The sequence below is a fragment of the Corvus hawaiiensis genome, chromosome 2 (genome assembly GCF_020740725.1).
Source record: "Corvus hawaiiensis isolate bCorHaw1 chromosome 2, bCorHaw1.pri.cur, whole genome shotgun sequence".
NCBI lineage: Eukaryota > Metazoa > Chordata > Aves > Passeriformes > Corvidae > Corvus > Corvus hawaiiensis.
This window is the reverse complement of record NC_063214.1, coordinates 31,374,156-31,387,513: the sequence shown is the minus strand read 5'-3', so window position 1 is coordinate 31,387,513 and position 13,358 is coordinate 31,374,156. Positions and strand designations below refer to the sequence as shown.

Genomic DNA, 13,358 nt, shown 5'->3' with positions numbered 1-13,358 from the left:
CGTTGTGAGAATGCCTGTTCTGCATCCACTGTCACCCTAGGGTGGGGATCCATCTCTTGGAGCTGCTACAGTTGTGCAGTGAACAGGTACCTCTGGGACCAAGGGTCACAGCGTGCAGTGACGTGTTTGTATCACTTTCATCCAAGCATCTCAAAGCACTTTGCAAGCATTAATTAAACATCAGAATCCAGAAGGGATGAATAATATTAGCCAGTCAGTCTCTCTTCTGAATGTAATATTCCTCATAAATATTTAACTGTTTTTTAAGTTCTTTGCACGTCTGGTTCTCACCTCGCTGGGCCAGTTGCTGTACTGCACCCCTGGGGAAAGGGGGCTCATCCAGCATCACACACTGACCCTGTGGCACAGCGAGAACAGCCTGAGCGCTACACATGGCTCTCCCCCCACAAATCAGTGGCTGTCATGTTTCCCTGCTTTATCCCCTCCAGAGACACTTTGCGCTGTCTCTCTTTGCTGTAATCCCATCACCAGCAGTATTTTTGCAAGCTGAGGTTGGAGAGAAACAGATCCTCTCAGCGGAGAGAAGAAGCTTCCAGGCTGTGCTGGGTGATGGTCACAGTCTGCAGAGACACTGAATCTCTCCAAGGAAGTGAGATAAAGGTAGAAAAGGGTCTCAGAAATCAGATGTTGAGAAAGACCTTTTAACTGGCTTCACTGGAAAGCCAAGGTGCCTCCAGAGATCGTCTCCTTTAAACCAAGTTCCCTGCACATCAGTGGGGACTATGACTGTGCCTCTGTAGTCTGACAGGTGAAAGATACGCAGATATGTTGGAAAATTAGTGATTGCTCAGTGGTGTTGGAGAGAAGGAAGGACAGGTGTTTGACACAGCATAAAAAACAGATCTTCAGGCACCTGACTGTCAGCGACTGTCAGCGGCTTCAAAGGCCAGCAGCGTTCTCTTTGCAACAGAATAGCTGGCACCTGGTGAGCTTCTCGGGGGGCATTTCTGAGGCTAGATGTGGGAGCTAGAAACAACAAGGTGGCTGCTGAGGGGGCCCAGTGATTTGCCCCAGCACAGCTGTGTTCCTCAGAAAGGGGGAAGGCTGGGGAGAGATACCTCTCTGCAGGCACTTGGAAGCCTGAAGTGGGAAGAAAGGACTCTCTAAGCAGGTATCATACAGGTTCATTTGCTGATCACAGTGGAAAACCAGGAACCCTCCAGAGATGTTTTTCATGAGGAAGGGATCCACTGTGTTTACTCAGGAGGTGTGGAGTCTGATGGAGGAAGGCTAGCCAAGTGTGCTGGGAAGTCAGGGACTGCTTGGAGAGCACTGGACAGAGGAATCAAGACTCACTACCTATGGAAGTGTGTCACCAGAAGTGACAGGAGCTAAAGCAAGCCTAACCAAAACCAATCCCATGTTAAGGACGTGTGCGAAACTCAACAGGCAGGAGAGAGGTGGCTGGGGGAGTTTTTAAGGACCTGTATGGGATACATATTGCTTACTATCTCATTATTAATGACCTCAGCAGAAGCAAGGGGGAGAAGCTGGCGACACTAATTGTTTTGATGCCCAGCTGGAGGTGTTTCATCAGCACAGAGGGTCTGGAACACCGCACTGGAAGCAGCTCGGGGCTCAGAGCATTGAAGCGGGACGCAACACAAGGACCCACGCTTGCCCGGCCGAAAGCAAGGGGAGAGCAGGGCCCGGCCGTGCCAGGGGTCACGGTCGAGCTGGGCCCGGCAGCGCGGGCGGGTGCGGGCGGCAGTGCGGGGGATCCGCCGCACACGGCACTAGATGGCGGCATCGGCTCGGGACAAGGAGCTGCCGCGGACAGCGGAGCTCGGCCGGCCGCGGGAGCTCACGGAATCACGGAGAGGTTGGCGTTGGAAGGAACCTTAAAGATCATCCAGGCCAGCATCCTGCCCTGGGCAGGAACACCTTCCAATAGACCACGATCCAACCTGGCCGTGAACACTGCCGCGGATGGGGCATCCCCGGCTTCTCTGGGCAACCTGCTCCTGCATCTCGCCACCCTCACAGTGAGGAGTTTCTTCCTTATAGCTAATTCAGGATTTTGAAGGGCTGGGGAGTGCCCGAGCAGAGGGTTCTAACTGAGCTCCTGACAGCCCCCAAGACTTGTTAGGGAGCTTGCTGGTGCGTCCTTCTTGGTCCAAAACCTGGGTCATTTTCCATGCAAAAAGGGGGAATGCTGACCTGGTGACAAGAGAGAAGACACACAGTGCTTGTAAAAGAAGAGGACCATGAGAAACCTCAGTAAGAATGAGAATTACCAAATCCTTGTAAAATCTGCCCTTGTGTGTGACCTCCTGTGTTCCTGGGCGCCAGGAGTGTCCTGCGTGCTCCCACCATGAGACCCTGTGAGACCCATCCGTTCAGGTGGGAGTGACACCCTTTTCAGATCACACCAAATGACAGCTTCTGGAGGGAGTCACATTGAACTGGCAGGCCAGCGGGATGGAAACCTAGGAGAGAAACTCTTGAGCGTGATGGAATCCACAACTATGAAAAGACTGTCCCAGATGCTTTGGAACTTAGTGGGTGGCACAAGATGCAGTGCCCAGAACAACAGCATTCCCATAAGGAGCTTGGTTTGACAGTTTTACCTTTAGAAGGCAAATGAAAAACCCAATATATTTTGGGTTTATTCATCGAAGTGTTGAAGAAATACAAGCAGAGTACCAAGTCGTGGGGGTTTTTTCAGGATTGGTGCTGACATTGTTCCCATAAATTTGACAAGCAAGTATAAAACCCAGTGTGCCTTAGTATCCTACATAATTCGAGATCTGGTTTTAACTTTTTATTGTTTTTAAAAGGCTGTGCAGAATGCATAAAGACCACAATAGGTGTGCTTTTCTTGTTGTTCCTTTGTCAGATTATGCTATTTGCTAGCACTTAGCCTCTCACTGTAAATCCCTCAGAAGTCTGGGATGCAGAACATCTGGACATAGTTATGATTTTTTCTAATGATGCTGATCTTTCTTACTGAAAAAAAATTAGTTTGGGATTAAAGATTTTCTTCCTATTCCTTCTGGAGGAATCCTACACAAAGGAATTTGCATGCATAATACTTTCTTTGCATTCCTTAAGCCCTCCTCTCTGCTAAAAGGGAATCCACTGGATTTCCTGTGTTTTTTAAAAAGTTTTCATCCACTGTGCAATGAGTTTTTGTGGCAAGGTCTAGATAGCTGGGGAACTACAGAGTTGGCTTCTGTGAGAAGCTACCAGAAGCTTCCCCTGTGATAGATACAGCCAGTGCCAGCTGGTCCAAGACAGACCCGTTACTGGCCAAGGCTGAGCCCATGGGTGGGTGATGGTGGTAGAGCCTCTGGGATAACATGGTTAAGAGGGATGAAAAAGAAAATTAACAACTGCAGCCAGAGAGAGGAGTGAGGATATGTGATAGGAATAACCCTGCAGACACCAAGGTCAGTGCAGAAGGAAGGGCAGGAGGTGCTCCAGCCACCAGAGCTGAGATTCCCCTACAGCCCATGGTGCAGCCCATGGTGCAGCCCATGGTGAGGCAGGATGTGCCCCTGCAGCCCATGGATGTCCATGGGGGAGCAGAGATCCACCTGCAGCCCGTGGAAGAGCCCCATAGCAGAGCAGGTGAATGCTCAAAGGAAGCTGTGACCCTGTAGGAAGCCCACACCGGAGCAGGGTCCTGGCAGGACCTGTGGCTCTGTGGAGAGAAGCCCATACTGGAGCAGGCTTGCTGGTGGGACTGGTGACCCCATGGGGGACACCCACTGGAGCAGTTTGTGAAGAACTGTGGCTTGTGGGAAGGACTCGTGGGAGAAGTTGGTGAAGGGCAGTCTCCTGTGGGAAGGACCCCACCCTAGAGCAGGGGAGGAGTGTGAGGAGTCCTCCCTCTGAGGAAGGTGGGGCAGAGATAACATGGGATAACTGACTGCAACCCCCATTCCCTGTCCCCCTGCGCTGCTGTGGGGGAGGAGGTAGAGAAAATTGGGAGTGAAATTAAGCCTTGGGAGAATGGAGGGTGGGATGGAGGAGGTCTTTTAAGATTTGAGTTTATTTTCTCAATACCCTGCTTTGATTTGATTAATTGGTAATAAATTCAAATAATTTCCCCATGGCAAGTCTGTTTTGCCTGTGATGACAATCAGTGAGTGATGTCTCCCTGTCCTTATCTGGACCAACAAGCCTCTTGTTATACTTTCTGTCTCCCTTACAGTTAGAGAAAGGAGTGATAGAGTGGCTTTGGTGGTTTGACCCAGCCAGGTTCAACCACCACATTCTGGTATGCTGAAAATATTTATCTGGGTTTTGTACCTGTAGCTGTATCCTTAAGGAAAAGCATCAGGTCTCTTTCCTTCATGTGTCATTTGCTCTATTTCCTGTTTCTATTTATTGACTCCACTTGAAACAGATTTCCAGATTTGTTTGCTTTATTGTACAGACTTTTGGTCCTTCCACCTCAACTCTACTGACTTGCCCTGTGCCATCTTGATTTGGAAATATTTTCCTATTTCCTAAGAAGGAAAATCTAAACTGCATAAATACTTCCAGGCTTTTGCTCACTGTAACTGCACCATGTCAGACATCTGCCTGTCATGACAGGCACAGTGAACAGCTGGGTACAAGCTCAGTGTTGTTGAACTTCTGTCAGAGGAGCAGACAAAACATCAAAGGGCTGGGTGGAAGCAATGCAGAGAAAGGCTCTGTGTCTCCGTGTAAACCAGCACCGCTCCCCTGCCGGGCTGCTGCCACCTCTTCCAGAGCAAAGGACCCAAGCAGAATTGACCATGCATAGAGATGGTCACTGTCAGATGGAAACTGTCAGAGAGAAAGTCCCAAAATCTGGGATTTGTACCTGAAAGGCAGTGAGTCAGGAGGGGATGGGGAAATAACAAAAAAGGGGATGTGATAAAACGTGGTAAAATAATGACCATCCAAGGTATGATAGATCTGTGAGTCCCTCTTTTCCCAGCCTTTGTGACAGGAGAAAAGAAAAGAGATGGTGAAAGTGGAAAGCTTTCAATTCAAAACTGAGAGAGGAACCATTTTCACACAGTGAATAAGCAGACCTGAGGACTGATTGCCAGAGGAAGCCAGAGAGTACAAGGAAAAAGGGAGGTTTAAAGACAGACCAGGTGCAAATCTGAGCAATGAGAGCATCCAGGCTGGTAACAGGTAATGCTGAAAGTGTTACCCACAGGAGGAAAGAGCATCCCATTGTGTGTGAGAAGAGAGAGCAAACCACTGCCAGGCACTGAGAGAATATGATGTGGTCCTGATGAATATTGGATTGCCCCTCAGCCCCACAGGGGTTAACCAACCTCTTCTCTACCTCCAAAGCATCTGGCAGAGAGAGGTGATTGAGCTAGACAGATCACTCCAACCTGAAAAAAAATTGCAGCATTATCATCTGCCTAGGAAGATGCTGGTACCACACTGGACTGTCTTGCCTTATGTTGGTTCTGCTCCGCGGTCTGCCTGAAATTGCATGTGGTGGTTGAAGCAGACAAGTCTACCTCGCAGCTCTGCTGCACTTCTCTAGGATTCAGTGGAGAAAGGAGTGTCATTTTCAGTGAAACACAGGGATAGCTGAGTAGCTGAAGAGCTGTGGAGTCCAGATGTGCTCCCTGGAGCGGGCTAGTTGTGACTTTTGGGTGCTGCTGCACTATCTACAGTCTAAGTATCCCAGAGTGGATTCACTACCTGAGTGCCTGAACCTTTTGGGGAGAGAAGGTGAGAGCCACACAGTAAGAAGGTCTGTTCATGTACCTGCCGAAATAATGAAAAGCTGGCCTGGCTGTGGTGACCTTCTCTCAAGTCAAGAGAATCTTCCATCCTGAACATGGAGCAGCCACAGCCTGGAGACTCATATGGGAGAAATCACACGTGACTCTCGTTACCAGTAAGTGTTTCTTCTGGGGTGGCATTCAATGGCTGTTCAAGAGCAGCACCACAGTCCTCCGTGGCTGTTCAGAGGGGACGTGAAGAGCATTCTCTGACTACCTGAAACCTAAACACACTGAAGGTCTTGAGAGGTAGGGCCTGGCAGACTTGTGCTTACATTGCTAAGTACATCCTTAGCAGGAGGAGAGTGACAAAGAGCCATAACATCACTTGTAGATCTTTCAGGAAAATGTGAGGACTAAAGGAATAAATGAATGAATGAACAAGGACAGCCAGATGGGAGAAAAAAAGAAAAGAAGGCTCTCAAACACAGCAAAAAGGAGAGACTGAACCTGTGATTCTTCCTTCTCTAGTGGCATTTAATTTCCCCTTCCCCACTGTGAAAATGTCAGAAATGAACAGGCAACTTCAATAGAACAGAATTGAAAGAGAAAGAGAAGGCAGCAAAAGCCTTAGAAATGGCTTCACACAGACAGAGGTACACCCGGCTCGGTCAAATAGGAGCGATCCTCCACAAGCACACGCAGGGGTCAGCGGGTTTTTTGTCCCATGGATTTATTTTAAGTTCTAAAATGAGTTTCTAATAAGTTAAAATGCTCAAAATGTGCAACAGGGCAGTGAGCAGGGCAGTGCAGGGAGAGGGAGAAGAGAAGAGAGTGAGCATGGGGGAGAAAACATTGTCAGGCTGCAGGGGAGATGAATTCCAGCCATGTCCTGCATCCAAGCGTTCCACCAGAGAAAGACTGAGAGGGAGGCCATGAAGGAGGGGCAAAGAGTGGGACAGAGATGTGGCACCAAAGCAAGCAGTAGCTACTGGCTCAAATACTCCCAACAGCTCCAAAGCATCTCTGCTGCTGGCCACTTGACTGCAGGGGTGAATCTGCCTTGCCCTGGCTGCAGCTTCCAGCCCCTCTGCAGGTACAGAGCTCCCAAGGTCTCCTGCATTGCTCATGCCATCACTAGTCCCTCCTGAGAGGTCTGCATGGTGCCCATCTCTCTGCAGCATGGCACACAGAGTTTCATCCTCCCATGCAGCCTAGCCCCAATGTCCCTGCTTCCATCAGCACTCCGTTTGCTGGATCTTCCCTTTCTGGTTTTCCTCCATCAACTTCCACGGCACATTGGCTGCAAACATCCCTTCCAGTGCTGGGAAGGCAGGAGTCTGCGCCTGAAAGGGAAGCAAGAGGCTACATCAGACACGAGAGAGAGACTGAATGGCACAAGTCTGGGCTTCTCCCTGCCATGGAAGAGAGTCCTGCTGCTTTCAACCATAAGGCTCCCATTCCGTCCCAGAGCCAGGGAAGAAGACACTCTCTGATACAGGCAATATCTTCTGGGGAATGCTGGTTCAACACGATCCTCTGTGGTGTCATGGGCATCAGGAATAACAAAGCAGGACATGTCTAAGGGAGAGCAAAGACTGATCTGGGCAGTGGTCAAGCCACTGTCAGGTTTGATGGTGTGCCAGACTTTAAAACGCCTTTTCGGAGAGAGGCAATAAAGGCATGAAGGCTTGTGCAAAATGAGATAAGAACAAATTAAAGACAGAACCACTTTCACAAGTGACTTTCTAGACAGTGAAAAACACGTAGATCTCAGGGCTCCTGATAGCAGCAAACTATAGGGTGACACACAGTCAGTACAGCAAGAAGGGTGAGATTAGTTAGATAATGGCTTGGTAGGTGTGATCTCGGCTAAGAGGAAGGGACTGGGGTATCGCTGACAGGTTTCTGCCAGGCTGAAGGGAAATGAAAAGCATGAGTCTTCAAAGACCAGTCATTATTGGTACAGAGAGTGTGAAAGCGCTAATGAGTTGGGCAGCTGGTAAAGTTGAGGAGCCTCATTTGGAATAAGAGGATGAGAACGTCACGCAAGACCCAGATGTTTTAGGAGAATGGAGCACTAAGCTGAATGACAGATCAATGAAATGCAACAGTACTGATCAGACATTGATAGGGTCAGGGAATTGGAATGGGAATTCCTCATGTGTGGGCAACAGCCCATTGGGTGTGCATGACACACCGTGCAGAGCATCCGGTGTCCAACCAGCGCAGGAACAGCAAATGTAATCTCAGAGGATGCCAGCAGAGAGAGGGAGAGAACCAGAGAAGAGCTGATATCTCTGCTCAAGGCACCTCATCTGCTCTCAGACGGAGGATGAGCCCAGCGGGGAGTCTGTGCAGAGAAGGGTGTGAATCACAGAATCACAGGGCGGTTGGGTTCAGAAGGACCTTTGGAGATGATCCAGCCCAACCCCCCTGCTAAAGCAGGGCCATCTGAAGCCAGTTGAGGAACACCCATGAATAGAGGACCTGTGCTGAAACATGGGAGCCTGGCTTGCTCGGCACAGCAGGGCCATGGGGCCATATGTGAATGCTTGGGGGTGGTGAATATCCTGGTGGGATGAGAGCTGTGTAAGCAAACAGCTGGACACGCAGGTATCCTATTTGCTGCTAGCTGAGGCTTTACAGATACACTGTCAAGGGGTTCCTCTCCAAGGTTTTGGGCCAGAAAGATTTGTTCTGATCACCTTGCCCTGGGCTTGCGCAGTCTAGAGAGTCACACAAAAGCCATAGATTTCTGTCTCATATTATCCTTTACCATCAGTGCTGATTAAGGACAGATGACAAAGAACCTGTCACAAGCTGCTCTTGCACTACCCACAGTGGTTTTTAAAAAATTTCCACCTTGCTTCTTTTGTGATGCTGCCTGCTTTCAGTCTCCAGCCACTGGGACTTGCTAAGACTTTTCATCAGTTCTGTCACATCCCTCATCTTCAGCTCAAGGCAGTTTCAAGGCTCCCAGCTCTTTCACCAGGGTAAGCTCTCCCAAACTTATCTCCCTCTAATTGCCCAGCCCCTTCCCCACTAGAATTGTCATCGTGGGCCCTTTCCATGAGGCTAAGTAGGAGGCAGCTGCATCACAGCTACTCCCCAAAGGTGTCCCTTGCCTGCAAAAGGAAACCCTGAAGGGTGATTTTGCCATGTTATTTGCAGAGCAATAATATGAAAACTGCAGAGAAATGGTCTGACTTGTTTGCACTTTTTTTTTTGACATACTGGGGAAGGATTAGTCCTGGCCTGGTCTTGGGGGTCATAAAGGCAAGGTAGAGTTTTCAGAGGATGAGATACTGGAACAAGCTGAGCAAATGAAGGGCACTAAGTTGCCAGAAGCTGAGAGCTGAGGTGTGAGGGCTGAGCCAGAAACAACAGCCCTGCATTGAGATCCAAGTCTGGGCACCAGCAGGCATTGATACAGAACAGGAGATGGTTACATTAAAGCATCCCACTAAGGAATGAGAGAGAGAGGACATCTACAAAAGCCTGGAAATTAGCCCTCCTCTACTACAGAGTGGCTTGATCTCTGGGGGAATAAACAAAGCTGGGCTGTGATTGTCTCTTAAGAGGTTTTCTTCCTTCTCTGAGGTGTCTGACCTGCCCCCAGAGGAATGCCATGGTTAGCCAGGCCTGCCAATGTCCCGGGTACAGCTTTCACTCTGTGTCCATGACACCCTCAGCAGGCTGCCACAGCCCCATGCCTCCTCTGGCCACTGTGTCCCCAGGACCTTTCACTGCTGTCTCTGGAGTACTCCGGTCAAATAAGGGTGGATGTACAGGAAAAATAACAGAAATGGGGTGATGGACACTTACCCTTTTTTGTAGGGCCAGAGCCACAACACAAACAGCAAGCAGGAGGAAGAGGGTGAGTGTGAGCCCAAAAGTAACCTGCCCACTGAAGATAGAGGGAGCGCTGGAGACCTGGGCACCTGTGAGGAAGAACCACGGTTAGGAAGGAAGGGACAGTTGATTTTGCACCGAGGAAAGGCTGGGACTGCACAACAACAGGCAAAATGGGAAAGAGTGAGGGGAACTGGATGGAGCAACATGCGGAACTGGTGAAAGCTGGGAGAGGATGACAAGAAGATGGGATCCAAGTGGCCCAAGTGGAGAAGGACAGGGTGAGGCTGAGAGAGGAAAGGGCACCAGAGAACTAAGTAGGGTGAGCAGAAGAGGCTGTTTACAGACTCATGGGGAACGGTACCTGTGATCTGCAGGTCATACTCCACTGCTCCCAGTCTGCCTTCTGGGCCGTATACACTGCATTCCCAGGTGCCCATGTCCTTTTGTGACACTTGGGGTATTTCCAAGATGGGTCCCATCTGGGAACTGTGGCCCTCCAAGTTACTGGGAGTAGCCACAGCCAGCTTGCTCTTAGTGGGGGCTGAGTCAAGGTGCTTCCACTGGAAACGTTCATGTCCTTGGGAGTGCGTGAGGTGGCAGATGAGCAGCAAACGATTCCCCTCAGAAACCGGTCCTTGGATGCTCGGAGTCACTGCGGCAAAGGGAAAAAAGTAACCTCAAGAAAGACTACAGGCATGTCCACATCTCTTCCTCATCCATCCTTCTTCTATTGCATCTCTTCTTTATTACTTCCTCTAATTTATTTTCTTTGTCTTTCTCAGTCTTAAGAGGAATAATCAAGTCACCCAGGAAAACTCCTGATTCCAGCAGAGTCCAATGTAGTGCAGTGCCCTGAACAGAGGTCTTGTTTCCTGCCCCAGGGTGGGAACACATAACCAGGAGCTATCCCTGCTCATTTCACTGACAGGTGGGGAGGTTTATCTACAGTGAGGGACTCCAGAGGGGCAAAACACCTCCCAGTCTCTCCTCTCACCTGTAACCACGGCCAAGGTCACGTCCCTGCTGATTGTCCTGTGGCCCACAGAGACAGCGCAGCGGTACTGCCCTGCATCACCCAGCCCCACCGCGGGGAGATGCAAGGGGAAGCTTCTGCTGCTCAGATTCTGGGAGATGTCCCAGTCTTGCAAATGTCCTCCTGCAAGGTGGCTCCAGTGGGCTGCCACCACGTTCATCCCAAAGGCACTGGGAAGGTAGCTCAGAGTGCACGGCAGATCAGCTGCAGAGCCAGCTGCAGCATAGACCACAGGGTTGGTTGGGCCATCGAAACCTGAGCCAGAGAAAGAAGACAATGTGGGGTGGTGCCTGGAAAGAGCTCCTCAGGGAGGTGACTGACCTGGGAAGTGAGGACAAGGTGGGAGCTGGGAAGCTGGGGCCACTGGGGTTAGTCAGGCACATCAAGGGGATCGGCTTGGGGATGCTGGTGTATCAACACAGAGGTTGAGCTCACCTAGTACTTGCAGGTTGTATGTGGCAGAAATGATCTCCTTATCAGAGTACCGAAGCTGGCAGCGCCAGGAGCCCGCATCACTCATGGCTGGATGGAGGATGGAGAGAGCCCCGGGCGAGGAGCAGAAGGTCCTGGAGGTGAGGCCCGGGTGCTCCTTATGGAACCAGCATGTCTCCACAAGGCTGGCCCGGTGGCTGGAGTTGCAGCTCATCAAGAGCAGCTCATTTTCTATCACAGGGTTGGATGGACTGAAGGTTACTGCAAAAAGAAGAAGGTGTTGGGTTGGGGGGTGAGCTAAGGTCACAGGGGAACTACCAAACCATCCCTTTGTGCCCTCCCTGTCCTAACTTTATCCCTCAGCTGTCCCTTCAGAGCTGAGGGCAGACAGCAGGAAACCGCACTTTCTAGAGGGTGCTGCCTGTACTCCAACCTGCCCTGCCAAACACGACATCCCCACCCTATCCCACCTTTACAACCTCCCCGGTCCTAAAATCAACATTCTCCAGGTATTCCATCCTCTCCTACCTGTGATTACCCCCAGCTCCACGTGGCAGCTGTGGACCTCTGTGTTGTATTTCACCCATGCCTCATACAGCCCAACATCCTCGCTCCGGACAGGGTCGATCCGCAGGGAGAAATTGCCATTGCGTAAGGCAGAGTCCTGGAGTGACACCCGGGGCTTCATGAGCAGTGCTGTCTTCTGCAGGCCCGAGTACCCCACTTCCAGCACCACATGTGGCTCCTGGTGCACACTGCAAGCAGGACAAGTGAGCAGCTCATGCCAGAGGCAAACATGAGATCAAGGGAGGGGGCAGGAATGAGGGAATGTGGAGAAGGAGAAAAGGGGCTCAAAGGGCCTCCAACCCTCCCCAGTCCCCCCAGAAGGACTCGTATCTCTTTTGGCCCTGGCATACCTTCCCCCATGCCGTTTCCACACCACAGATATCTTGTCAGGCAGCTGCTTCGAGCTCCCCCTCGTCTTTCTGGGGCTCAGGGGGCAGGGCAGCATGGCTGAACTCCCCTCTCTGACCCACACTTTCTGCTCCCTGCTTCTCCCCTCCGATAATCCCGGTAGAATGTGGCCAGCTGTAACAAGATGAAGAGTTGAGCAAAGAGTGGGACTCAATATTATCCCACTCTGGGGTGGGATTGACGTCTTTGCAAGGGTGGGTTAGAATATGGGGTGATATCCGGTCACCTTCTGTGGAGCTGGAAAGGCACAAACTCTCCCTTCCAGCCTTTCCAGGGATCAAGTAACCCCCAGACTCAGCTTACTGAGCTAGTCTGCCCTCCCCAGTATGTTCAGCCCCTCTTACCAGTGAAAGCTAGCAGAGTGAAGGTGAGGAACAGTACCAGGAACACCAGTCTCATGGTGGCATCCAGGAGAGGGGCTGCCTCTCACTCAGGTCTGTGCTTGATGAGGCCCAAAGCTTGAAGGAGATCAGCAAAAATGAGGCATGGGCAAAGCAGGTGTTAGAGTGGGTGGGCGAGCACAGAGGGGTCAGTGGGATGTGCTTGCTCTCATGCTCTCTCTCTCTCTGATCAAAGCCTTTCCTTAAATGCCTTTATATTGCAGGTGGGCAGCTAATTTCCTCGTATCACTAAGAAGATGCGTCACGACCAAGAAACCAGTACAAGCCTGAGGCACGTGAGGGCAGAGGAGGGAGGGACCAGAGACACTGCTCTAAGCATCTTTTAGTGGAAATTCTTTGGGTCGCTGTTGTTTTTCTTACAGGTTTCGCTTCTATATAGCCAGTGGAAAAAGTGTAGAAGACACTTCCCAGCAAGTACCCTTCATGTTTTTCTTTCATCTCTTACCTTTTTTGGTTTGATCTTCCCGTCTCTTACAGATTCTCTCTAATTCTTTCAGGGCTTTTGAGAACATGTTGGTCTTTTTTCTGTTGTTCTTTCTTTTGTTGTTTTTCTTATCATTGTAATTTTTTTTTTCCTCCTTTAATCTTTCAAATATGCTGATTTCTCTGCTTTTTCTCATTGGTCAGTTCACAGACAGCATGAGGAAAGGGTCTGTGGTAAGCTCCAACCAGGACACATGTGACTCATCAGTCTAGAGTCCAGGGCTAGTATGGGACACAGCTGAGGTGGTCCAAGGAGAGAGAGTGAGGAGCATCCAGGAGAGAAAAAATAAGCACTGAAGTGAGAGGCTGCATGCTGTGGCACTCTGAGGGGTGTGAGGAAGGAACCCTCCTGCTCCAGGAGCTCTGGGGGAAACCCACTCAAGTTCATGTGCTCGGGAGGCTCATCCTAGCCCCCATGCAGCTGCTGACCTTTGCACAGGGCAATACATTTCCATCCATGTGCCTCATCCTGGGGCCCCTTTTTGT

General features: G+C 50.4%; 1 protein-coding gene across 1 annotated transcript; it reads right to left on the bottom strand.

The window, feature by feature from the left end:
• Positions 1–6,317: 6,317 nt before the first annotated feature.
• Positions 6,318–12,586, bottom strand: LAG3 (lymphocyte activating 3). The gene is made up of 8 exons (XM_048326653.1): positions 12,333–12,586; positions 11,931–12,102; positions 11,542–11,768; positions 11,017–11,274; positions 10,543–10,836; positions 9,910–10,200; positions 9,519–9,634; positions 6,318–7,036 (listed from the first exon to the last, which is right to left on the bottom strand). The coding sequence occupies exons 1-8, from the start codon at positions 12,385–12,387 to the stop codon at positions 6,929–6,931; spliced, it is 1,521 nt and encodes a 506-aa protein (XP_048182610.1). The 5' UTR covers positions 12,388–12,586; the 3' UTR covers positions 6,318–6,928.
• Between the last annotated feature and the right edge of the window lie 772 nt (positions 12,587–13,358).